Below are 25,924 nucleotides of genomic sequence, written 5' to 3'. Positions count from 1 at the left end.
CTTAATCGTATATTAAAAGTGTCGCACGTGAGAATTTCCAAAGCAATTATCATGTGAGTCACTTGCAGTTCAATTGAAATTAATGAAAAATTAATTTTAGTTTTGTCCGAAGCTGTGATGTGGTGGTGGTAGCACAAAGACAAACATTGAAGGTGAACCGAAACAAGCCAAACATATGTTCCAACAAAATTATATAATTTATTTTGATATATTACATATTTAGTACCTAAATTATTAAATTTAGACTATTTTAGTACATAAACTTTCATTTTTTTTAAAATCATATCTAAAAATTAGTTTCTGTTTCATTTTAGAATCCCGTTCAAATTTAACGTTAAGTTTTTAAGAAGATTGAAAGTTTAGGTACTAAAACGGATTAAAACTGACAGTTTATATACTAAACGCATTAAGTTTTTAACAGCATGGTACTAAACGGATAAAAACTAAGTATTAGGTAGGATTTTGAAAAAAAATGAAAGTTTAGGTCTAAAAGGGACTAAAATTAATAGTTTAGATACTAAATATATAGTTTACGTTCTCTTTAGAATTCAAGAGAACTCAATTTATAGAGACGGCAATGCCACCTTTTTTGTCACTTTTCAATTCTCACCATTGTTTTTTCCTCCATTCCAATTTACACCTTACGAAACTTCCACTACAAATTTCAAATCTCGTGGGCAGGGATGGACCAAGAGGGTCGTATGGGGAGAGTCATCTCCTGAAAATTTTAATTTCTCTTATATTTTAAAAATTTTTGTTCATAATCTATTTTCTCTCCCCTAAAATTTTATAAATTAAATTCGTCTTTTTATATAAAATTTTGCGTACATCACTACTTATGGACTGCTTTTTCCTATTTTAGTATTAGCCATTTGATCTAACATGATAAAATATTAGATAAAGTATCAAAAATAACTTTTTGATATTAATTTAAATAAATCAACAAATAAATCAAATAAATCAACATTTCCTTGACACGTCATATTTTTTAAAAAATCAACAGGTCAATATTAAATATACAAAAAAAAGAGTAATTAACATTTTTTTATTTATTTATTATTAGTGAAATAAGCAAAAAATGATATTTTAATTATATTTTATAAATAATTAACATTTTTTAATAACATATCAGTATCACATGAAAAAAAATTATAAACCAAACATAAAATTAATTTTTAATTAGTTTAGAGTGATTACAAAGTATTATCTATTTTAGCCACTAAAAATGTACACACTCTACAAATACAACTATTCGATAACATTATCTCTTAACATTGATTTGAGACTATTCAATAAAATAAAAATAAAATTTTACACCTAAATGAAAACAAAAATAAAATAAACAAAAATTAAGTCTTAACTATAAAATAAGTGCCCAAACTATATTGTTAATTTCAAATATATGTCCAAACTTTTTTTTGAATCATCTAGGCGCTAACATTACAAAAATATCATTTTAGGTGTCCGAGACGTAACAACCGTTAAAAAATTTTGTTAATAGAATATGTCACGCTTTGGTAATTTTGAAATATTTTTTTAAAAAAATAAAAAATTATTATATTTATAAAAAACCTTATTTTTAAAAAAAATATGAAAAAAGCTCTAACTCTCTAAAATTCTCCAATCAATAACCCTAACCCTACCTCTCTTTCTGGCCACGATCATCGCCGCTGACATCGTCCTAGTCATCTCCCTAGTCGGACAATATCGTCCTTGTTGTGGAGTCGTGATGGTCTTTGCGATGGTCGTGATGGAGTCCCATTCAAAGATTGGCGTCAGGGTAGTTTTCATAGCGATTTAGGGATTTTCAATTGCTATTATGGTGGTTGTTCATCGAGTAACTGGTCGTTGTTGGAGGCACAACTAGGTGGAAGTTCGATTGACGACAACGATGACAGCAGGCGGGAACGGGCATTGGTATATGGACTAGATTTAGGGTTTTCAAAGTTTATGGGAAGTTTTAAAAAAATTGAAAATTTTTGGGTTCTTTTAAATATATTTTAAACTTTTTTTAAACAGATTTTTCAAAATTTCCTGAAGGCGACACGTGTTACTTAACGGAAAAAATTAACGGCAGCTACAGCCCAAACACCTAAAGTGATAATATTTATAACATTAAGCACCTGAATAATTCAAAAAAAAAAATTAAACACCTAAAGTGCTCTTCACATGGGTATTGTAGGCCTCATCAAAACAAGGTTGAACTTCCAATTTTAAGACAACATTTATATCACTTTCTCTATGAAATGACCATCCAGCTCATTTGGTAGAGCATAAGGCTTTTAATCTTGGGGTCGTGGGATCGAGTCCCACGGAGGGCATTTCATAATTCGGAGGTCTCCTACGGAAGCTGCTCTCAACCTAGCGTTTGGGGCAGCCTACTATCCTACCTCCCCCTTACCCATTACATATGGGAATAAGGGTCAGTTAATTTTTTATAACATATTTTTATAATATTTGGTATGGATTAATGAATTAGTAAATAAAATATAAGTAAATTTATATAAAATATCAGTTTGAACGGTTGCAACATAAAATTTACAAATAAAAGATGGTTGAATAATGTTGGTAGGTGAAAAGAGTAGAGTAAATTGGTTCAAAAGATTGGTATCAACTAATTTAGGAGACGAGGAAGCTCAAATTGTGAGGTTAAATGGCTGAACACGAAAAGCCCTAAGCTGCCTCTAATTCCTCGAAGTGTTGTTAAGAAATTAACATTTCATCATGTCATACTACACCAACTCTCTGCCATAAATAAATAAACACCATTCTCATTTCTTTATATCTATGGATTTTAATTAAGGACGGTATTTAGACTCAAATTTAATAAGTTTTTATTCTATTTGATTTTATAATATAGATTTTTTTTTTAAAAGAAATCAAGTTCAAGTTGAACAGGGTTAAGGTGAAAAACAACCGACCTGAGTTGAGATAATAGTATAATTTTCCCTATATATTTAGGATATCTGCTACTCCAAATATTTCTCTCTCCATATTTTTTAAATCAGATACTTATTTTATCAAATAAAAATTCTCATTCTTATATTTGAGTCGAATGAAATTTTTCTAAACTCGAATAAGATTAAAAATCTAGTTTGACCTGAGTCATTATTATTCCTAATTTTTGGTGTTATTATATGGATTATATTTATGGAACTAAATATTATATTAAAAATTAATTTAAAGATTTAACACAAATATGAGTATGCCAATTTTATTGTATTTATATATGAAACATAAATATAATATAAATAAGATTGGATTAGGAGAGTGTTGGGAATGATCGTACATCTTATAAAACTTAAATTCATATATAATTTAGATATTGTTTTATATTTTTTATTAATAATATAATTTTATATTTTTTAAAATTTTATAATTTCACATCACCCAAGTTTATAATATAATTTTTTTTAAAGATTTATATTCATGGCAAAATATTGTATTGATCCCTAAATATACGATTTCTAATTATATCTAAAAGCAAAGTGAAGATATAATTATGGGTTTTGAGCTAAGAACAAATCCCAACAAGTAAAGATAAATGTAGTATATTATAGTGTTGGAAGATAGCTTGGCTCACTTGTCTATCTGCTTAATATATATACCAAAGAAGAAACAACAACAACAAAATTTTATTCCCAAATGTAATATGATAAGGGGAGTTAGTGTAGTAGACTGGTTTTAACGTCAGATTGAGAGTAACTTTCGTAGAAGACCTTCGGCAATCAAGGAAATTAAAAATAAAGATAAAATATAATACATATATAAATAAATAAATACATAATTGAACAATCTTCATAAGCAATCTTTATATAAAAAAAAATGGATGTCCCTTTTTTCCCATATGTATGGGGTAAGGGGGAGGTAAGATAGTAGGCTGCCCCCAACACCAGGTTGAGAGCAGCTTCCGTAGGAGACCTCCAAATTATGAAATGCCCTCCGTGGGACTTGATCCCACAACCTCAAGGTTTAGAACCTTGTGCCCAACAAAAACTAAAACCATTTAAGGACAGCTGAGCCTTCACACTTTGGGAAAAAAACCACTAGGAAACAAAACTGAAGAGGGGAAGAGCACATTCTTTGGTGTGTCTTTGTTAGGGCATGTTTGGCTGTTTCTTCCCTTTGGGAATCTGTTAAAAAGGCAGGGTCTTTGAGAGAAGATGCCAAACCAAACACTAATGCAAAGACAAAGAAAACCCATTAAAGATTAAAGCTTTGGGGGGGGGGGGGTTTGAGTTAATTTGAAACTTGAGGGAAAGTAAAAGACAAGCTTTACTCAGAAAATTCCATATTCCACTGAGAGGGAACGACAACAAATCATAAAAGGACAATGCTTTCCTTCACGCATGACCTAATACCATTTCCCCCCCCCCTTTTCTCTTCTTTTTGAAACCCTTTCCTTTTACTCTCTTTCTATTGGGAAAAATAGCATTTTTGTTCATTCTTTGCTTGAATCACAGAATTCAATCTTGGAAACTTTTATGTGTTTTGGTTTTTGGATTTTTGATGAATTGCAAAACCCAGTAAGAATTTCTTATTTCTTCTGTTGTTACTGAGTTTTATGTTTGAATTTGGTGATACTTCCATGAGCTTGTCTAAAGGACAATTGGGGTTGTCTTTGTTTCTGAATTTTCAGTTGGCTTAAAGATTACTCTGAATCTGGAGTTGTTTTTGGTTAAATTTGCCAACTTTTTAACCTTTCTTCTGGTGAATTTCATCTACATGCAAAATCTCAATCTTTGCATGAAAGTTTGAAACTATGTATGGTCTTTAGATTAAAAGACCAGAACTTTTCGTGCAATGTTCCAAGACGAATCATCGTCTGTAACATCATCATCGCCTCTGCAAGTTTTCTCCATGATGTCACTCTCGCCAAACTTGGGATCACCATATCCATGGCTTAGAGAGTTGAAATCAGAAGAAAGGGGTTTATATTTGATCCATTTGTTGCTCAATTGTGCTAATCATGTAGCGAATGGTAGCCTTGAAAATGCCAACATTGCACTCGAGCAGATATCGCAGCTCGCGTCGCCAGACGGTGACACGATGCAGCGAATGGCTACTTATTTTACGGAGGCGCTCGCCGATAGGATCCTCAAAGCCTGGCCTGGTCTTCATAAGGCTCTCAATTCGACTAGGATAACTTTGGTTTCCGAAGAAATCCTTGTTCGAAAACTGTTTTTCGAGTTGTTCCCCTTCTTGAAGGTGGCCTTCGTGCTTACGAACCAAGCCGTGATCGAAGCTATGGAAGGCGAAAAAATGGTTCATATAATTGATCTTAATGCAGCCAATCCTGCGCAGTGGGTTGCGCTTATTCAAGCTTTGAGTGCAAGGCCCGAAGGGCCGCCTCATTTGAGGATTACCGGCATTCATCAAAGGAAAGAAGTGTTGGATCAAATGGCTCATAGATTGACTGAAGAAGCCGAAAAATTGAACCTCCCTTTTCAGTTCAATCCGGTTGTTAGCAAATTAGAAAATCTGGACGTCGAGAAATTGCGGGTTAAAACCGGGGAGGCTCTTGCAATCAGCTCTGTTCTCCAGCTGCATTCGTTTTTGGCCTCTGATGATGAACACCATCGAAAGAAAATGCCTCTAGGATCGAAGAATTTGAATGGAGTTCACTTGCAAATAGCACTCCAGATGAACCAGAGCACTTTAGGAGAGTTGCTCGGAAAAGACACGGTTAATGGATATAGCCCTAGTCCTGATTCGGCATCATCGTCACCATTATCTTCATCCGGTTTGGCCAAGGTAGATAGCTTCCTTAATGCATTGTGGGGTTTGTCACCGAAACTGATGGTGGTAACAGAACAAGATTCTGACCATAATGGATCTACTCTAATGGGGAGACTATTAGAATCCCTTTACTCTTATGCAGCATTGTTCGATTGTTCGGAGTCCACGGCCTCGAGAACATCTCTGGAGAGATTTAAGGTGGAAAAGATGCTTTTCGGAGAGGAAATAAAAAACATAATAGCATGTGAGGGAGCCGAGCGGAAGGAGAGACACGAAAAGCTCGAGAAGTGGATACAAAAGCTCAACTTGGCCGGTTTCGGGAACATCCCTTTGAGTTACTACGGGATGTTGCACGCCAGGAGATTGCTGCAGGGGTATAACTGCGACGGGTATAAAATGAAGGAAGAAAACGGTGGTTGCATCGTGATTTGCTGGCAAGACCGACCGCTGTTCTCGGTATCGGCTTGGAGTTGTAGGAAGTAAAACTATGGTAGGACATCAGACTTTTTTTTTTCTTTTTTACCTTTCATTTTATCAAATGAAATGAAAAGGATTTTGTCATCAAAAGGAACCCAAATTACTGATAATTTGGGGGTGTAATGAATAATGATGTTAAAGCTTTGTGAACTTTGGAATGCAATGTACAGTTGTTTATTTAGAAATCTCTGCTTGTTCAAATGAAGAGAGTAATGAGAGATCAGATCATTCAAATTTGATCAAACAGATGATTCAACTGTGAATGGTCGAAACTCGGACTCGTGTTTTTGATGTTATATTATTTGTATGCAATTAGAACCTGCAACTTCTGGGGACAACCTCATCTAGGGTGCTGCAATTTGGCTTCTCTTTTCTAGCATTCTTTGCCAGTTACATTAGTTGTTCAATATAACTATTGTAAATTAATCTGCAAGTCAATATAGGTACTAAACATTTTAAATATATATTAATTCAAAACAAAATAAAATTTAAGTAATATATTCCTTATAATTTAATATCTTAAACAAATAAACTTACGGTCAAACACAAAAAGATAAAAAAAATAGAAACATAAACACAATTCTATTTGTTATCACCAATGTCATACATATTTACTTCACACCTCATCAAAGACCAAATAGAGGGGAGAAAGTTTACCAGTTAACAATGCAACTTGATAACACGAGATAATCTATCAAAGAAAACGGGGCACATATTTGTGCTGAACATAATGACATCCCTCATCCACTCCGGTGCCACTCTCTCGAATGTCCCTAACGACGATACCCGGTACACCAGCTCGGCTTCCTCTATGCCCGTTCTGTTTATCCACGTTAGGCTGAACGAGTAACCTGTTCCATTTATCCAGTATCAAATAATGAAAGTCTGTTTCTTGTACGCTGCAGCTAATTGTTGAATATTTATGACGTATCAGAAACATAAAGTACTTATGGATGTATAATGTATTCATTAAAACTCTACGTCGGTTCATGTTACATATGTATGTTTAACTTCTTTTCATGCTTTTTTTATGATTATAGTCTCTTTCCATGTCCAAATGGATGTCGAACGCAAATGTCAAACATGGATAAAGAAAACCAAGATGCACCATAAACATGCTTCAAACAATGAGATACAACAAATCAATAACATACCGACTTTACAGGGGAAATACCGGGAACTAGGACCAAAAGAAAGATGGAAATACTCAAAATTGAATGAAATGGCTATGATTCTCAAGTTAAGAATTACCACTTGATTGATGCAGAGCTGAAATGCGTAGTCCATCAGTTTGATTAATGGAGGACACTTTCATGCCCACTAAGCATTCAATAAGAACTTGAAACAAACAAGTTCCATGATCAGTGGCATTTGCATTTACGCCTTTACAGCATTCTGGCTGCATAATCATCCAAATGGTCAGTAAAGATGTAAAAACTCACGTCTTTTGAGTAAAGAGATGATTAATTGGAGATATACCAGCTGAACATTTGGAAGAACCTCACATGACAAAGCTTTCTCAGGAAGGTATTCGGTCAATGCACATGATGCAGTAACTTTACCATTAGCCGAATTAGGAGTAACAATGCTGTCTTCTGTCTTAGCGGTTGATTTCCTGCTACGCTTTCTTGTCATCATTCTAGTGGAGTTACCAGAAACCCTTTCTGCCGCAACATGTACACTTCCTGGAGAGACTGTTGGTACATTACCTCTATTGCCACCCTTAACATGTCCCTTTCGATGCAGGTTTTGCGGTCTCGTAACTTCTTCAGAAAGCGCTTTACCTGCGATAAATTTTTAGCTTTTGGTAAGGAAAAAAAAGGCTATGGACATGCCAATAGAAAGTTAAAGCATATAACAAAGGCAAGTCTACAAAGAAGTTTCAAATTCGATCCTTCTTCCCCAGAAAGGTACAAATTGTCTCAAATTTATATATATATATATATTCAGCCAATAATTACCGGTGCCTGCAAATTTAACTTGTTAAAATTTCAAAGACGTCACGTACAAATTGAAGATAAAAATGGAGATGAAGACAATTTTGAATATTCAATTTGATCATAAGCATGAAACCATCAAAACTTTGATTTAACCCTCCAAAGTTATACTGAGAGGGGAAGGGGAAAACCTGAACAGACTTTGGAACAATACAAAAAACCTAACTACCAACTTCAAAGTTAATGATAGACCTAAAACCCTAAATCCATGTTCTACTCAATCAAGAACTTGAGCATAGAAATCCAATTCTTTAATCAAAACTCAAAAGCATAATACAGGGTGCTTTAGTCCTTTAAACTAACAAGTTATTTTCTTGTTCTTACCCAGCATAGCTAACACTCTCAGCATCAATTTATGCCAGTTTCCTTGCAGTAGCATATTAAACAAAGATAAAGCAAGAAGAATGCTAAGAAAGTTGAGGATGTTGATGTTAGTAACTGATCGCTACTTACGCTTCTGGCTCTCTTCAATCAAAAGCTTTTGGTAGTCTACACATTGCTTGTCCTTGCTGGACCTGCAATATTATATTCATGCAAAAGGTCAAGAAAGCAGGCACTGGCATCCTAGCATGTAAAGGCCATCAGTGAATTAAATTTACTTACATTATAGAGGCCACTTCACTTCTCAATTCAGTAACTTCAGCATTTAATTTGTCATTTTCACTCCTCAAGTGCTGTATCAACTCCTCTGCAGCTGTAACGAGAGAAAGCAAATGATAGTTATATTTCCATGATATACGCACAATAAACACCAGAGAAAACAAAAACGAAGAGAAGGCTTTGTGATTCACATTAAATATGAAGACAGAGATTAAAAAATAGTAACTATAACATGTAAATATACTCACCACGCACATAATTTAAGAATTTTTCTTCTTGATCTCTATGTATATCATCCATTTCAGACAGTTTTCTCTTCTGAAAAAAGAAACGAAAACCAAAATCTTAATAAAAGAGCAGATATAAAGCTAGATTTGCATCCCAACGGATTAAAAAGGAGAGGAAATAAAACAAAAAAATTCATTCTAATCAAACTAACAAGAAATCGTATAAACCTAGCAGATGAATCTTATTCCACGTTAACGAGGAAAAACAAAACATTTCGCTCTTTTCTTTAGTTTTATTGGTAACCAAATTTATAGAGAAATAAATTGTACAACAGATCTTAAAAGAAGGGGAGGAAAGGTGAAAATATAAAATTATCATTATTGAAAATAAAATATTAGGGGAGAGAGGAGTTGCGATACCTTGAGTTTGTCATACTTATCGTAAAGCTTTGCATATAAAGACTCCATCTGCAAATCAAATGAAAAAAAATGTCATTTAATTCGTGTAGACAGGGTATGGAATATGAAATTCATTACTAAAATCCGTGATTTTGGAATCCAAACTCAAATGCTTAAATAAACCCTTGTTTTCGTGCTCAAAATCGATAACTACAAAAAACGAAACGGTAAAAAGAACGGAAATTCAAGCGTTGTAAAGAGGACCATATAAGTACCTCTTCCTTTCCTTTTTTGTTCCTTTTTCCTTCCTTTTCTAAGCAAACAAACAGAAACTAACGAGAATGAAGTGGAGACAAATGGCGATGATGAAGGTATGGAAAAGTTGAAGTGAGATTTAGAAGATGAGAGAGACTTGTTTACTTTTTACCCCTGTTTGGTAACCTAGGAAACGCGGGAAAGTGGAATTTCAAAAATCCAGGAAACTAAGCTCTCTTGGTTGGCTACTGCACACTCCACTTGCTGAAGCGCGAAGCGGGAGAGGAAAAGTAAAATTGAATTTTTCAAATTTATCAGCCCATGAATATGGCCTAATAAGCCTAAAAGCATTACTAAATAGGGTAAATTACGCGTTTAATCGCCTAATAAAAATTATTTTTATTTATCTACAAAAATTAAACTTCGATATATGTTTCTTTAATTTAATTTTTGCTAGGCCCATTTTCTACGTTATAGTCAAATTTAAGAGAAGAATCCGATTATGGTTAACTATAAACATGAATAAAACATTATTTGTTTTGAAAAAACAAATGTTGCATTTAATAATTATTATCTTATTGTCAATCAAAACAATGAACGAATAATAATAAGGCTTAATGTTCAATTAAGTGTTCAGACTATACATTTTGTGTCAAATAAGTGCTTATATTTTTTGGCCTACCTGGTTCCTAACGTTACAAATATTAGTATTTTAAGTGCTTGGGTCGTCAATGGTGTTAGTGTCCGCGTGTGTGAGTACTATAAAATATACGCAAATAATGTGCAAGTATACACAATTCGCTCAAGTAATATAATGAAGAGTGAGTATCGTCTCCACAGGGATTGGGTGAAATTACAAAAGTCTAACCAAAACTAAACACTAATCTATCTATGTATAGTTAGTCTTTATATATACAAATGTCACGGCAAATGAAAATGTGTATGCTGATGGATGTAGATGAATGGTTTGATGGTGTATCAGATGGAAATGCAGTGGTAAGATAAGATGTTTAGTGTTGAAAATTGTGCAATGTCGAGGCAATGGAAGATGGTAAATAAACAATAAATAAACAGCAAATAAAATGAAAAGAAGATAATCCTCACGTGACAAGCTTCCAATGGAATGAATGGTAGGGACTGATCTAAGGATGCTAAACTTATCTCTCAGGCATATTTAAGCTATCTAATCTTTACTTGCTCGACAAGGCTTTCCTAAAATGTTCTCAAAGGAACCTAGCAGAATAGGATGTTAAGGCATCTACTCTCACTCAACGATGTTGGCCAGCCTACCCTATTGATAAAGACACTATTTTTAGTCGTTGAAATCATATCCTAGTCTCTCCTGAGATTTAAGGGATTAGGTTATAATATCCCTAGGCTGGTTCAAAGCCCCTTGAAAATATTATAACTCATTACTTATGAGGATCTTGTTTTGCGGTTCTCTCGAATACTTACAAGTATTTGTAGCTTAGGTTTCTCCCGAATACCTAAACTTCATCTAAGAAATGGACATTTCCATGCCTCTTACAAGCCTAGATGGTGAAGCATTCATAAGCAAAGCAAATAAAAACCAAAATAAACTTAAATATACAATTAAAATAAAGTCTAAACATTCATTAAACCAACCACCACCAAATAAGTTAGTTCATGGTGGGGTTCGAAATATCCAAACACGAAGTCATGTAAATATTCGTTCCAACAGCCCACAAATAAATAGAAAAATAGTAGCAAAAAGGGAAATGAGAAGTAGCCTTCGACGAGCCACTGGATGTCTCATCGGCCACCACGAACCACCTTAGCTCACTAGCTCCTTTCGGCAGTTAGCTCGCCACTCCTTGGAGCTTTATCAATGGAGGAAAACCCAAGGAAGAAGAAAAGGAAAATAAAATAAAAATCTGATTTTTTCCTGCTCTATGCGTTTCCTTTCTTCCTTGAGGTGTAATATATAATAAAAATATCTAGGGGTAATGATGAGGTTGTTGGGTGCAAAATACCCCTCATACCCCTAGAATCACACATTGTGTGTGAACCTTATCCTCCAGGTGGCAGTGGTCCCATAGCAGCTCTGGCAGACGGTTACAGCAATCATTTCACGTGCAGAGCCAGCTGTCCTCGTACAGCGTTATCTTTTTGTCGTTTTTTACGCCAGAAATGCCAAGGTATTTCAATCTGCTTCAGCAACGTGTGATGCCGCGGCATTACTTCTCATCTAGTCCTTTTTGCTTGCTATTCCCTACACACCACAGACAAACTGCACCTTTCCTTCAAGAAGCATCATTAAGAAATAAAATAGCACTACCACCACAAATGCAACTATATGCAACTACATGATCCTAAAATGCCTAAAATGAGCTTTTAAACAAACAATAACTTAAGTGAAAAAGGCCTTGAAAGTAGCCTTTTTAGGAAGTTAACAGTTAGTTTTCTCGTTAAGTGACACGTGTCACAACATGGTAATTTTAAAATTTATTTTTCAAAAAATATTAAAAATATTATTATATTTATTAAAAAACCTAACTTTTCTTATATCATAAAACAGCCCCAAAATCTCAAATCCTAACCTTAATCTACCGTCGCTACCCTCTCCAGTCACGACCACTGCCACCAACGTAGTCCTTATCATCATCCTAGTTATATGATGTCATAGTTGTTGCCAATTAACCATCAGAATCACGTGGGATCGTGATTTTCATCCTAAGGTTCATGAGATTTAAAACATTAATTTGTCATCGATCAGTCGTCAACTAGTCACGATTTCATAGGGGTTTTGGTCGTCGGGGGGAGGGGAGGCTAGGTGGAGCTTCTTCGACAGTAAAGAGTGGCAGTCGATGTGGATTTAGGGGTTGAAATGACGGTTTTCAAAGTTTAGGAGTTATTTCAAAATTTATATGTTTTCTTTTTATAAAATATATAATTTTATTTTTTTATTTTATATAAAAAATTAAAATTATCAGGTTGTGACACATGTCACTTAACGGTAAAAACTAACGTTGTTGATGGCATGGGCACCTAAAGTGCTAACGTTTGTAATGTTAGGTACCCGGATGGGCCAAAAAATGTAGGCACTTATTTGGCACAAAATGTATAGTTTGGGCACTTATTTGGGCATTAAGCCTAATAATTATAATAACAATAATAGGCTTAATACACTTTTAGGTGTATAAATTATACTTTAAATTATTTTTTGATATCTAAAGAAATTTTCGTTAAAAATAAGAATATAATGTTTTCTCCGTACTTTTAGGTGCATACCATTAAAAAACATTTAAGAGACACTTGTCATGTCCATATTTTTTAAAGAATATTTTTGAAAAAAAAATTATTTTAAAAAAATAAAAAAAATATATACACGTGACATGTGTCACTTAACGATTTTTTAACAGCATTCACCTAAAAGTGTAACAAAGAAAATATTAGGCATTTATTTTTAACAAAAAAATTATTGAGGATCTAAAAGTCAATTTGAGGTATATTAGACACATAAGAGTGTATTAAACCATAATAATAAAATGCAATATTGCTTCTTCTTTTTTAATTTCCTCCGCTAGTATACTGAAAGATTATGATGAATAAAATGCTTAATTTCAACAAGTTATACTCAATCATATGTAATAAGATCATATTTTAAATATTGGGTTTTGAGATGGATTTTAAAAGAAAATAGAGTAAAGTTTAAGGATAATCTATCTCATCAGTCTCATAATATTTAGGAATATCATTATATTTATTATATTAATTAACATATTTACGAAAGTGTCATTATACATTGTTTTGTCAAATTTCAGTTTCAGTTGAAATTGGATTAATTTTTTATACTAAAAAATTTAGGTTAGGAGTGACTCACTCAGTCTAGGGCCAGAGCATACCTAAGACCCAATTAGGATTTACATATGAATTTACATGTTGTCCACCAAGAGTGACGGTAATAGGATTCAAACTTGGCCTTACAAGCTCAAATTCTTGAATCTCAACCACATGTATCAATACTCGTTGGCATTGAACTTGGATTAATAGTCATGTGACACTCTATTTTTTGCTTACTTTACAATTTGATCATAAATTTTTTAAGGCTTAAGGATTACTTTTGCTCCTGTAGTAGACTCAATTAATTAATTTCGTCCTTATGGTATTTTGTATCAATTTATCTCGAAGTTGTTTAATCACATCAATATTTGAAATATTTACCATTGTTTAGGATTTTAAGTTAGGGCTTAAGGTTTAGAGTTTAAGTTTTATGGATTAGAGGTTAGGCAATGGGGTTTAGAATTTAGGGTTTAGTTTTAGAGTTTAGGATGACGTAATTAAATAATTTTGAGAGTTAAATTATGTGAAAACACCATAAGTGTCAAAATGATAAATTAGATCTATTATAGGGACAAAAATAACACTTAAGCCAACTTTTAATTACCAATTTTTAATTTAATTTCAAAATAAGCCATCATTTAATCAAACTAAAATAATCGATTTATACACACTGTCCAACTATTTAAGAATATTTTAATTCTAAAAAAGATTTTCCATTCATTAAACTTTAAAAGATATAATTTTAAAAAAATAAAAAATGTTAAACATAGGCTATTTAATTGTGCACATATAAATTTATTTGATTTTCCTAACTATGTGTAGGGATATAAAGGGGAAAATGGTATGTATTGTTGGAAATAGAAACTGTAAAACGAAATCGTTAGTGGAAATTAATAAAATAAATAATTAGTAAATCTTATAATTGTGTCGTGGTATAAATTATTGCTTAGTAATGAATTTTGCATCGATATGTGTTGAAAACATTTTGATGTTTTGATATAACAAATTAAATTAAATAAATTTTAATATTTCACAAATGATTTTCTAAGTATATTCGATTTAATTACTCGAATATCAAATTATTACTCCAAGTCTTTCCAGATCAATTTCAAACCTTACTAAATGTGTAAAATTGTGTTTTATACTTAAACTATTTTTGAAACAATTTTCACAAAGTATTTTAAACCAAAATCAAGCCTAAAATTAATTTTTCAAAGCGATGCACCATTCCATGCATCGATGCACCAATTAATTTTTCAAACATCGAATGCATTTTATACATCGATGCACTCAGTGCATTTGATGCATCGATGCACAAGACCATGCATCGATGCACTCAGGCTTTTTCAAAACATCGAATGCATTTTATGCATCGATGCACTCTTAGTGCACCGATGCACTGAGAGTCCAACGATCAAAATATTTGAATTTTACACTGATGCACCTAGGGTATGCATCGATGCACTGACGCTCCCAACTGAATTTATTAATTGTTTTCACAGTTAAACGGGTCTATTGACTCCACTAATCATCCCCAACATTCATAATCATTTGAAGGTGTATTTAAACAAGCTTAGAAGCCATTGATCAACAACAAAAACAACAAGCAAATAGAATCAAGAGATAATCAAAGAGAAATCATCAAACCTCAAGTTTGAGCATTTCAAGCCTATTTTTCATTCAATATTCATTTTGCTTTCAAGAACACTACTTGCACTCAATTGTATTAATTCTTGAGTGTTCTTTTCTTTGTTCTAGAATTGTGAAAACAATTTACCTTGTGAGGATTTCCTTGTAAGTTTGCAAATTTGTAATATTCACTTTAAGAAAGAGTGTTCTCAAGAATTGGGGTATATTCTTGATGGTGTTGTAAGGTTATCTCTTTGGCCTCAAAAGAAAGAACAAATTAGTGAATTTGTTGGAAAATCCTTAGTGTGGATAGCTAAGGTAGTGATCGTAGACTTTGGTTGAGAAAGTTGAACCACTCTAAATCGCTGTGCAAATCCTTTCAATTTTCTGTAAAAGCTCCACCGAAATTTTTAATTGGCAATTCACCCCCTCTTGGCCGATTCTGTCGATCAATTAACTCAACAATTGGTATCAGAGCCTCACTCATTTGAAGGTTTAATCGCCTCTTGAGTCGATTTGGGAAGAGTTACATCGATAATCAAGTCATCAATGGCCTCCACTTCAAACGTCGACTCCGGTCTCGATTCGATGCCCGTCAACAAGCCTCCTTTCTTCAATGGAGCTAACTATGCCTATTGGAAGAATAAAATGATGTATTTCATTCAAGCAAGTGACATGAGAGCATGGAATGTTGTAGAAGACGGATATATCAAACCTCTCACTCATCCAAGATTGTGGAGTGAAGGAGAGACAAAAATGTTCCAGCTCAACTCCAAAGCCATCCATATCATATTTTATGCTCTTGGACCAGATGAATATGGAAGAGTTTCATCTTGTATAACCGCCAAAGAAATATGGGATAAACTACAAGTCACTCATGAAGGCACCGACGAGGTAAAAGAATCTAAAATAAGTCTTCTAACACATAGCTATGAAAATTTTAGGATGAAACCAAATGAAGATATCAAAGTTATGACGGATAGATTCTCAACGATTGTCAATTGTCTCAAATCATATGGAGAGATCATTCCAAACGAGAAGCTTGTGAGGAAGTTAGTTTACTCACTTCCAAAATCATGGTAATCTAAGAAGACGATAATCATTGAGGCTAAGAACCTAAAATCCTTAACTCTTGAAGAGCTAATCGGTTCCCTCCTTACTCATGAAATGATGCTTGAAGATGAGGTGGACCTCGATAAGATTGAAGAGACACCAAAGGAGAAAGAGAAGAAGAAAAAGATTGGAGTTGCTCTCAAATCCACAAAAGATGAGAGTGATTCGGATGAAGATGACGAGGAGATGGCATTGTTTGCCAAACGGTTCAGAAAAATGATGAGACCTTACTGAGGAAGAAAATCCAAACGAAATGAAGGCCTAAAGAATGAACCAAAAGAGAAGGACTCAATCATTTGCTATAAATGCAAAAAGCCGGGGTATGTCAAATATGATTACCCACAATTGAAGAGGAAGGGTCAATCAAAGAATAAACACAAGGCTCATGTGGCTACATGGAGCGATGAAGAAGGTTTCGATGAAGAAGGTTCCGATGAAGAGGAACAAGAAGTAGCAAACTTGTGTTTGATGGCATTCGGGGAAGATTCTAAGGTAACATCTAACTCATCTGAATTAGATGATTTGTCGTATGATGAGTTATTAGAGGAATATAATGGATTGGCTTCGGATTATGAGAAATTTTTTTTAAAATATAAAAATTATATTTCAAAATTGAAAAATGAAAATAAACTCATATCCAAGACCAACAATGATCTTGAAAGTAAAATAAAAAATTTGCAAATCAAACTAGAAGAGTTTGAAAAGAAAAATTTGGATTTGCAAAATTTACTTTCAAAGGTTAATGATGATCATCAAAAGAAAATTGATGATGTTAAAGCTTCTTTTGATAAAGTTGGAACAAAACATTTTGAAAAAGGAGAAAATTCAAAAACCAATTTTGTTAGAAAAAGTTTTAAAAACTACAATCATAGAGGTCCCCGAAGAACCTCTAATGGAAAAATCATTATAAGTATGTGGATTCCTAAAGAACTCATTACTACTAAAGATAAAGATATCCTACACAAATGGATACCTAAGGGGACTAGGATTTTGGAAACTAATGAATATGGACCCAAAAGAATTTGGGTACCAAAAATCAAAAATTAATATATGTTTGTAGGAAAAGGAGCATTGCTACAAGGAACGGGAAACAAATTCAAATTCATGGTACCTTGATAGTGGATGCTCGAGACACATGACCGGTGACAAAAGCCGATTCATTGAGCTTAACGCCAAAAATGGAGGAAAAGTGACTTTTGGTGATGATTCAAAAGGTCACATTGAAGGTATAGGTACAATAGGTAATACCTCTTCCATACAAATTAAAAATATGTTATATGTGAATGGATTAAAGCATAATCTCTTGAGTATTAGTCAATTATGTGATAAGGGATTCAATGCCATATTTGAAACTAATGGTTGTAAAGTCATTGACATTGCATCTAATAGGATTATGCTTGTTGGTCATAGAATAGGAAACATATACATGGTGCATTTAGACTCTATAGAAATGACTAATTTATGCCTAGTTGCAAAGGATGAGCAAGATAATTGGTTATGACATAGGAGACTAGGACATGCTAGCATGAGTGTTTTGCAACGGTTAGTTCAAGGAGAATTGGTTCGAGGGCTGCCTAAACTAAAATTTGATAATGATAAAATCTGTGATGCTTGTGCTAAAGGAAAACAAAAGCGAGTTTCTTTTAAATCCATTAATGATGTGTCAACTAGTAAAGTATTACAATTGATCCATATAGATCTTTTTGGGCCAACTAGGACTACTAGCTTGAGTGGAAAATAATATGCATTTGTCTTGGTAGATGACTATTCTAGATATACTTGGGTTCTATTCTTAAGTACTAAAGATGAAGCATTAGAAAATTTCATCACATTTTCAAAAGTAATCCAAAACGAAAAAGGTTACTCTATCACTAATGTTAGAAGTGATAATGGCACTGAATTTGAAAATCTTGGATTTAATGAGTTTTCTAATTCTAATGGTATTAGCCATAATTTTTCAGCACCTAGAACCCCTCAACAAAATGGAGTTATTGAGAGGAAAAATCGAACTTTAGAAGAAATGGCTAGAACCATGCTTTGTGAAAATAATTTGCCAAAATATTTTTGGGCGGAAGCCACAAATACCGCTTGTTATGTTGTAAATCGAGTAATGATTAGGCCAATTTTAAAGAAAACTCCATATGAAATTTTCAAAAATAAAAAGCCTAACATTAGTTATTTTCATCCTTTTGGATGTAAATGTTTTGTTTTAAACAACGGTAAAGAAAACCTTGGAAAACTTGATGCTAAAAATGATGAAGGAATTTTTCGGGGTTATTCGTTAAATTCTAAAGCTTATCGAGTATTTAATAAAAGAACTCTGGTTTTAGAAGAGTCTATACATATTGTTTTTGATGATAATCTCCTTCCGATGAAGGATTCTTGTTTGAATGATGATGTAGGTATTATAAATACAAATGACGTTAGACATGACGTTGGAGAATCATCATCAAAGAAAGAAAATAAAAATGAGGAAACTCATGATCCTCTTGAGAATCCAACCATTGAAGAAAGGGAAGTCTCTTACCCAAGGGAATACAACTATGTCAAGGATGGTGAGATTATAGGTGATTCATCCAAAGGGGTAACAACGCGACCCTCTCTTAGAAATATTTGTAATTATGTGGCATTTATCTCATTCATAGAGCCTAAGAATTTTAAAGAAGCATTAAAAGATGAACATTGGATTATGGCTATGCAAGAAGAGTTAAATCAATTTGAGAGGAGTAAAGTATGGACATTAGTTGAAAGGCCTAGTAATAAATCTACTGTAAGTACTAGATGGGTATTTAGGAATAAGCTTGATGAGAGTGGTAATATAGTGAGAAACAAAGGCTAGACTTGTTGCTCAAGGCTATACTCAAGAAGAAGGCATAGACTATGATGAAACATACGCTCCCGTAGCTAGGATGGAAGCAATTAGAATGTTATTAGCATTTGCATGTTTTCATGAATTTAAATTATATCAAATGGATGTTAAAAGTGCATTTTTAAATAGTTTTATAAAAGAAGAAGTGTATGTGGAACAACCTCCAGGTTTTGAAGATTCAAAATTTTCGGACCATGTTCTTAAATTGACAAAAATGCTTTATGGTTTAAAACAAGCTCCTAGAGCTTGGTATGAAAGATTGCCAAATTTTTTAATTGAAAAAGGTTTTTCAAAAGGGAAGGTTGACACTACATTGTTTTTAAAGCATAAAGGTAAAGATTTATTAGTAGTTCAAATTTATGTTGATGATATAATATTTGGTTCTACTAATGATGTTCTTTGTCAAGAATTTTCTAAGCTAATGCAAAGTGAATTTGAGATGAACATGATGGGGGAGCTCTCATTTTTCTTGGGACTCCAAATCAAGCAAAGAAAAGATGGCATCTTCATCAATCAAGCTAAATATGTCAAAGATATGCTCAAGAAGTTTGGACTGGAAAATGGGAAACCTCATGACACTCCAATGAGCTCATCAACAAAGCTTGACTTAGATGAAGGAGGTAAATGTATGGGTGTTAAATTTTGTAGGTCAATGATTGGTTCTTTGCTTTATCTAACTGCAAGTAGACCGGGCATTATGTTTAGTGTTTGCCTATGTGATAGATTTCAATCATGCCCTAAGGAATCACATTTACTAGTTCTTAAGAGGATCTTTAGATACCTTAAGGACACTCCTAGTTTAGGACTTTGGTATCCTAGATAATCTAGCTTTAGCTTGTATGCCTTCTCCGATGCGGATTATAGAGGATGCAAATTAGATAGGAAAAGCACCTCCGGTACTTTCCAATTCCTTGGAAATATGATGATTTCTTGGTTTTCAAAGAAACAAAATTGTGTTGCATTATCTACCACTGAAGCGAAATACATTTCAGCCGGTAGTTGTTGTGCACAAGTTTTATGGATGAAACAACAACTTTTTGATTATGGAATTGAAGTAAGTACCATTCCTATCAAGTGTGACAATACTAGTTCTATTTGTCTCACTAAAAATCCCATCCAACACTCTAGAACTAAGCACATTGAAATAAGACATCACTTCATTAGAGACCATGTCACTAAGGAAAATGTAGTTCTAGAATTTATTGATACTTTGCATCAATTAGCGGATATCTTTAAAAAACCTTTAGACAAGGAAAGATTTTGGACACTTAGGAGAGAATTAGGTTTAACTGACCTATCTTCACTTAGTGTTTAAAATAATTTTAGCACTTTTAAGAATAAATGAAAAATGCTTATAATAGTTGTACTTATTGCTATTAGTTAGGAGGAGTTTATGTTATTTGGTGAAAATTAATTTTATGTTCAAATGTTGTTTAAAGAGTAATTTGATTGATTGAACATGATTAATTTTCAATATATGAGTTGTCAATACCACTAGAGCTAATTAATTTAGCATTTTAAGTATTTAAAACAGATTGTTGATATTTTTGTACTTCATGCATCGATACACTTAACAGTGCATCGATGCATCCCTTTGAATGTGCATCGATGCATCCCTTTGAATGTGCATCGCTTCATCATGTTGATGCACCGATACACACCTTGAATGTGCATCGATGCACAGGGTCATGCATCGATGCATTCGTCGGGTTTTAGGTATTAAAACCCTATTTTCTCATTCTTTAAAATGTCTAAACCTCAAAACACCCCATCATTTGTCCCTCTTTCACTCAAAAATCTCCTTTTGCTTAAAATCAACTAAATATTGTTGGAATCTTCGAGTTTTTCAACTCCTAATCCTGTATTTATCATCAAATCATGCAAAACAACATCACATTCCTCTCAAATCTGAAATTTTCAAGGTAATATTTCAAAAACCCTATTTTATTGATTTGTGATCTTAGGACTAGTTTTAATTAGTTCTAGGATGAACATTATATCGGGCATTGAGAGTTTGATGATTACAAACTAGTTTTTACAACTAATTTCATCAAAAACTCACAAATTTTCAATGAATTTATGAATTTTTGAAATAAAAAAAATGAAAATCTAAATTTAATTTCTAAATTTGATGTTTTTGATTTAATTATGTTGTTTTCATGAAAAACTATACATATTATTTACAAATATTATTTTCAAATAGTTTTTCAAAACATTGCCCATTAGGATTTGGTTTAGAGAACCTTGAATTATTGAGGACTCAATTGAGTTTTAGATTGATTATTGTGCATACATGTGTTTCATATTGTAGGTTACATTCCTAAACCATGTCTAAACCCAAACGCCCTAGAACTTCATCGAGTCATTCTTGTTCAAACCAACCTCCAAATCCTGTTCCTCCTCCTCCTAATAATCTTATAGGACTTTGTTTCAACATGCATGAACGTCGTATAGATGACTTGTACCATAGGTATATGGAGTCTTTCCAATCCTATAGATTCCAGGAAAAGTGTATTCCTTCTCTTCAAGCCATGATTGACATTGATTTTGAATACCTCTCAATTCTTAAAACTTGGAAGTTTGATAAATTGTTTCATCTCAAACCTGTCGTTTTTCATCAGTTAGTCCGCATTTTCTATTCTAATGCGGTGTGCATTCAAAATGATACTCAATGTGGAACTATTGCTATTAGATCCTATGTCTTAGGCCAATATATTAATATTGACCCCTCGACTATAGCCTCACGTTTTGGGTTAGATGATGATGGGTCATATAATGAAAATGAAAATGTCAATTATCCCTATATTCCAAACGCTAGTGTTAGTAACCTTCGTTCTCATCACGATCGTTTTCTTCATTTGATAATCTCATGGTGGTTTCGACCATCTGCTGGTAGGTACTCCACTCTTCATGCTAGGGATTTATGGTGGATATATTGTATTAAGAACAAAATCAAAATAAATCTGCCCCACATTATTTTTAACCAACTAGTAGATATCATAAACATTGTTCCTTCAAAACATGTAGAAACATTAGTTTATGGATGTCTTCTTAGTAACCTCTTTATCAAACTTGGTCTAGACGTCTCTCTCGATAATCTCATTCATCTCCAAAACCCAATCAATCTAACCTCGTTAAAGAAGGCTAAGTGGAAACAAGACGAGGAAACCGGTCAATGGGTCTTTAGACCCGGAAAGCAAACTTCGGGAGCTAGTTCCTCACGAGCTGCTCCTAGTTCCTCTCGTGCTCCTCCTCCTCCTCCGGTTCCAGTTGCTGACGATGATCCTGAATTTCAACAGCTTATGCAAGACATCGACAATCACGTACCAGATGATGAGCCTGCTCCACAAGAGGATCAAGTGCCTCCATACTTTTGTTCGTTTTTGGAGATATTTGATCTACGATATGCTTCCATCGAATCCCACTTGACTGCTACTCACGAAGCAATAAATCAACGCCTAGACACTTTGGAAGCTCGACAGATGGAGTTTCAAAGGGAGATGCTTGCACGTATGGATGCTCTCTCTCTTGAGATGCAAGCCTGATTTCCTCCTCCGCCTCCCAATCATTCTATGGTCGAGTAGACTTTGTTTTGTTTTGGATCTTCATTGAACTTTTCTTGTTAAAACATTTTGAATATTTGAGGATTATTGTTTTCTTTGGATTGTTTGACTTTGTTTGGAGATACGATTTGGATGTTTTATGGGTTTTAAACTTAATATATATTTGTTTGAGTTTAATGTTTATTATTTTTTGCATCATTTACGTATTAGTTCATTATGACCAATTATCCATTAGATGTTTATGAATATTGATTATGAAACTAATGGCTAACGTTTCTCTTGATTGTGATCTTAGCAGCTTAAGCTATATTCCTAATCTATTGGCTAAATTTTTTTTACAACCTTGTTTATATTTTCGAGTCTTTTTGATTTAACAAAAAGGGGGAGAAATGTTAAGTGTTACAATATTTTAAAGGGGAGAATGTTATAGTAAGGGGGAGTAGTAATTTCAAAATTAATTTCAAACTTGATTTTTCAAAGAAAATCTTAAAATTACACAAATGTTTTGTTATATCAAAAAGGGGGAGATTGTTGAACACATTTTGATGTTTCGATATAACAAATTAAATTAAATAAATTTTAAGATTTCACAAATGATTTTCTAAGTATATTCAATTTAATTACTCGAATATCAAATTATTACTCCAAGTCTTTCAAGATCAATTTCAAACCTTACTAAATGTGTAAAATTGTGTTTTATACTTAAACTATTTTTGAAACAATTTTCACAAAGTATTTTGAACCAAAATCAAGACTAAAATCAATTTTTCAAAGTGATTCACCGATGCACCAATCCATGCATCGATGCACCAATTAATTTTTCAAACATCGAATGCATTTTATGCATCGATGCACTCAGTGCATTTGATGCATCGATGCATAAGACCATTCATCGATGCACTCAGGCTTTTTCAAAACATCGAATGCATTTTATGCATCGATGCACTCTTAGTGCACTGATCCACTGAGAGCCCAACGGTCAAAATATTTGAATTTTATACTGATGCACCGATGCACCTAGGGTATGCATCGATGCACTGACGCTCCCAACTGAATTTATTAATTATTTTCACACTTAAACGACTCTATTGACTCCACTAACCATCCCCAATGTTCAGAATCATTTAAAGGTGTATTTAAACAAGCTTAGAAGCCATTGATCAACAACAAGAAACAACAAGCAACTAGAATCAAGAGAGAATCAAAGAGAAAGCATCAAACCTCAAGTTTGAGCATTTCAAGCCTATTTTTCATTTAATATTCATTTTGCTTTCAAGAACACTACTTGTACTCAATTGTATTAATTCTTGAGTGTTCTTTTCTTTATTATAGAATTGTGCAAACAATTTACCTTGTGAGGATTTCCTTGTAAGTTTGCAAATTTGTAATATTCTCTTTGAGAAAGAGTGTTCTCAAGAATTGGGGTATATTCTTGAGGGTGTTGTAAGGTTATCTCTTTGGCCTCAAAAGAAAGAACAAATTAGTGAATTTGTTGGAAAATCCTTAGTGTGGATAGCTAAGGTAGTGGACGTAGACTTTGGTTAAGAAAGTCGAACCACTCTAAATTGCTGTGAAAATCTTTTCAATTTTCTGCAAAAGCTCCACCGAAATTTTTAATTGCCAATTCACCCCCCTCTTGGCCGATTCCGTCGATCGATTAACTTAACAATATGTGTAATCGCTGCTATAGGCGGTCGTCCCTTAGGTTAGCACAACTCTTTGAAAATTCATACACCCGAGTTTCAGAGTGGACAAAGGTGGAATTGCTCTTCTCACCAAAAAAAGAAGAAAACTTTTAAGAGAACTTGTAAAGAAGAGGAAATGTTTTCAATTGTTGGATGATATAAAAATTAGAAAAACCATCTTTATTTATAGACGGAATGAATTGGTAAAATTGTAAAAAGGAAACACTCATAAACACTAATTTATTTTTGAATTAATCACGTAATTAATTTTGCAATTCCTCTGTTAATAGCTAGTTGAACCTGGACACAAAATAGTTCTGATTCGTGCTGAACAGATAGATGTTAAACTAGCTATCATACAACTGAAATTAAGGCTATTTAATTTTCTGATAAAATCAACAATTAATTTGTTGTGTACATGAATTAAGGTTCAAACGTAGACTCAAAACCATATAAGTTCAACCATAAAAATATATCAGTCAAATTTCCAAAAAGGAGCATCTGTTACAACTATAAATTCATAGTAGATTAAATTCTGATTTGTTATTTGTGAGCTAGCTAATAACGGATAAATACAATAATTAAATTATCGATTTGAAAAATATCATTATTATTATAAATATATTTTAAAGTAACTCATTTAAGTTTTACAAACATTTGAAATTTTTTCGTATTTTCTCTAAAAATATAGAATGCACGTGAAACCACAACCACGAATCGAGCCAAACCGATCGAACGAACGATGGCAGCCACATCGACGACATACATGTGCGCTTATGCGTGTAAGGGAGTATCTTATTCGCATTCAATAAGGAGGGGAGAATGAGTCTCTTTAAATACCCTTTACAAGGGATGTTTTCTCCCAATGTGGGATAAGTGTCCTTAAATTTGAAAGCACAACCAACATTACTCCACAAAAGTATTCTTTTTAAATGGAAAAAGGTTTCAAATTTTCAAAACGAGAGAAGAGAAATTGCGAGATTGGCTGCTTAAGCACTAATAAATGTATCTGGAACTAGTACATAGTGATGATGAGTAATTCTTCTCTTATATAAGTGAACGAATCTTGAACTTTCTAAGATTAGGTTTAACTCATAACACATAACTAACATCTTCATCCACCTAAGTCCTTAATGTGTCTACAAATAGTATATATGAATATATATACAAGTAGCCTTCTTTCCTCATGATTATAGTAAGTGTATTAGAAAAAAAGCGACCCAACATTTTTCATAGAAGGTGGCTAATTCTTCTCACTTACGTAGGTTATTTCATCAAGTTTATCTCAACATAAACCACCCAAAATCGGGCTACGAAATAATTAAAAGTTTTTACAACAGCTCATCCTTACATATAGGTAAGGTGAATTTCTTCAAGTTCATTTCAAATAAAACACCCAAACTCTGGGATAAGAAATCATTAAGAATAAATATTCAACCTCAATAATTAGTAAATTCAATATGTCCTTCTCACTAGGAACACTCAAACTATTGGTCCTTCTCACTAGGACTACCCACTCAACATTAGGTTGTGAACTTATTAAGAATATATATATATATATATATAT

General features: G+C 33.2%; 2 protein-coding genes across 3 annotated transcripts; one reads left to right on the top strand and one right to left on the bottom strand.

Annotated features, from left to right (window-relative positions):
• Positions 1 to 4,358: 4,358 nt before the first annotated feature.
• Positions 4,359 to 6,229, top strand: LOC120203036 (scarecrow-like protein 3). Its single transcript, XM_039203410.1, has one exon. The coding sequence runs from the start codon at positions 4,804 to 4,806 to the stop codon at positions 6,220 to 6,222; it is 1,419 nt and encodes a 472-aa protein (XP_039059341.1). The 5' UTR covers positions 4,359 to 4,803; the 3' UTR covers positions 6,223 to 6,229.
• A 632-nt stretch (positions 6,230 to 6,861) lies between these two features.
• Positions 6,862 to 9,958, bottom strand: LOC120196515. Of its 2 annotated transcripts, none has more exons than XM_039198332.1 (9): positions 9,867 to 9,958; positions 9,650 to 9,752; positions 9,461 to 9,508; positions 9,062 to 9,131; positions 8,817 to 8,907; positions 8,667 to 8,728; positions 7,696 to 8,000; positions 7,468 to 7,615; positions 6,862 to 7,067 (listed from the first exon to the last, which is right to left on the bottom strand). In XM_039198332.1, the coding sequence occupies exons 3-9, from the start codon at positions 9,506 to 9,508 to the stop codon at positions 6,877 to 6,879; spliced, it is 915 nt and encodes a 304-aa protein (XP_039054263.1). In that variant the 5' UTR covers positions 9,650 to 9,752; positions 9,867 to 9,958; the 3' UTR covers positions 6,862 to 6,876. The 2 variants fall into 2 exon arrangements, with proteins under 2 accessions (XP_039054263.1, XP_039054292.1); XM_039198361.1 differs by having other exon boundaries at positions 9,715 to 9,752.
• Between the last annotated feature and the right edge of the window lie 15,966 nt (positions 9,959 to 25,924).

Source organism: Hibiscus syriacus, unplaced genomic scaffold, assembly GCF_006381635.1.
Source record: "Hibiscus syriacus cultivar Baekdansim isolate YM2019G1 unplaced genomic scaffold, ASM638163v2 tig00000340_pilon, whole genome shotgun sequence".
NCBI classification, from domain to species: Eukaryota; Viridiplantae; Streptophyta; class Magnoliopsida; order Malvales; family Malvaceae; genus Hibiscus; species Hibiscus syriacus.
Note: the sequence above shows the minus strand (reverse complement) of the source record. Positions and strands in the feature narration are given on the sequence as shown.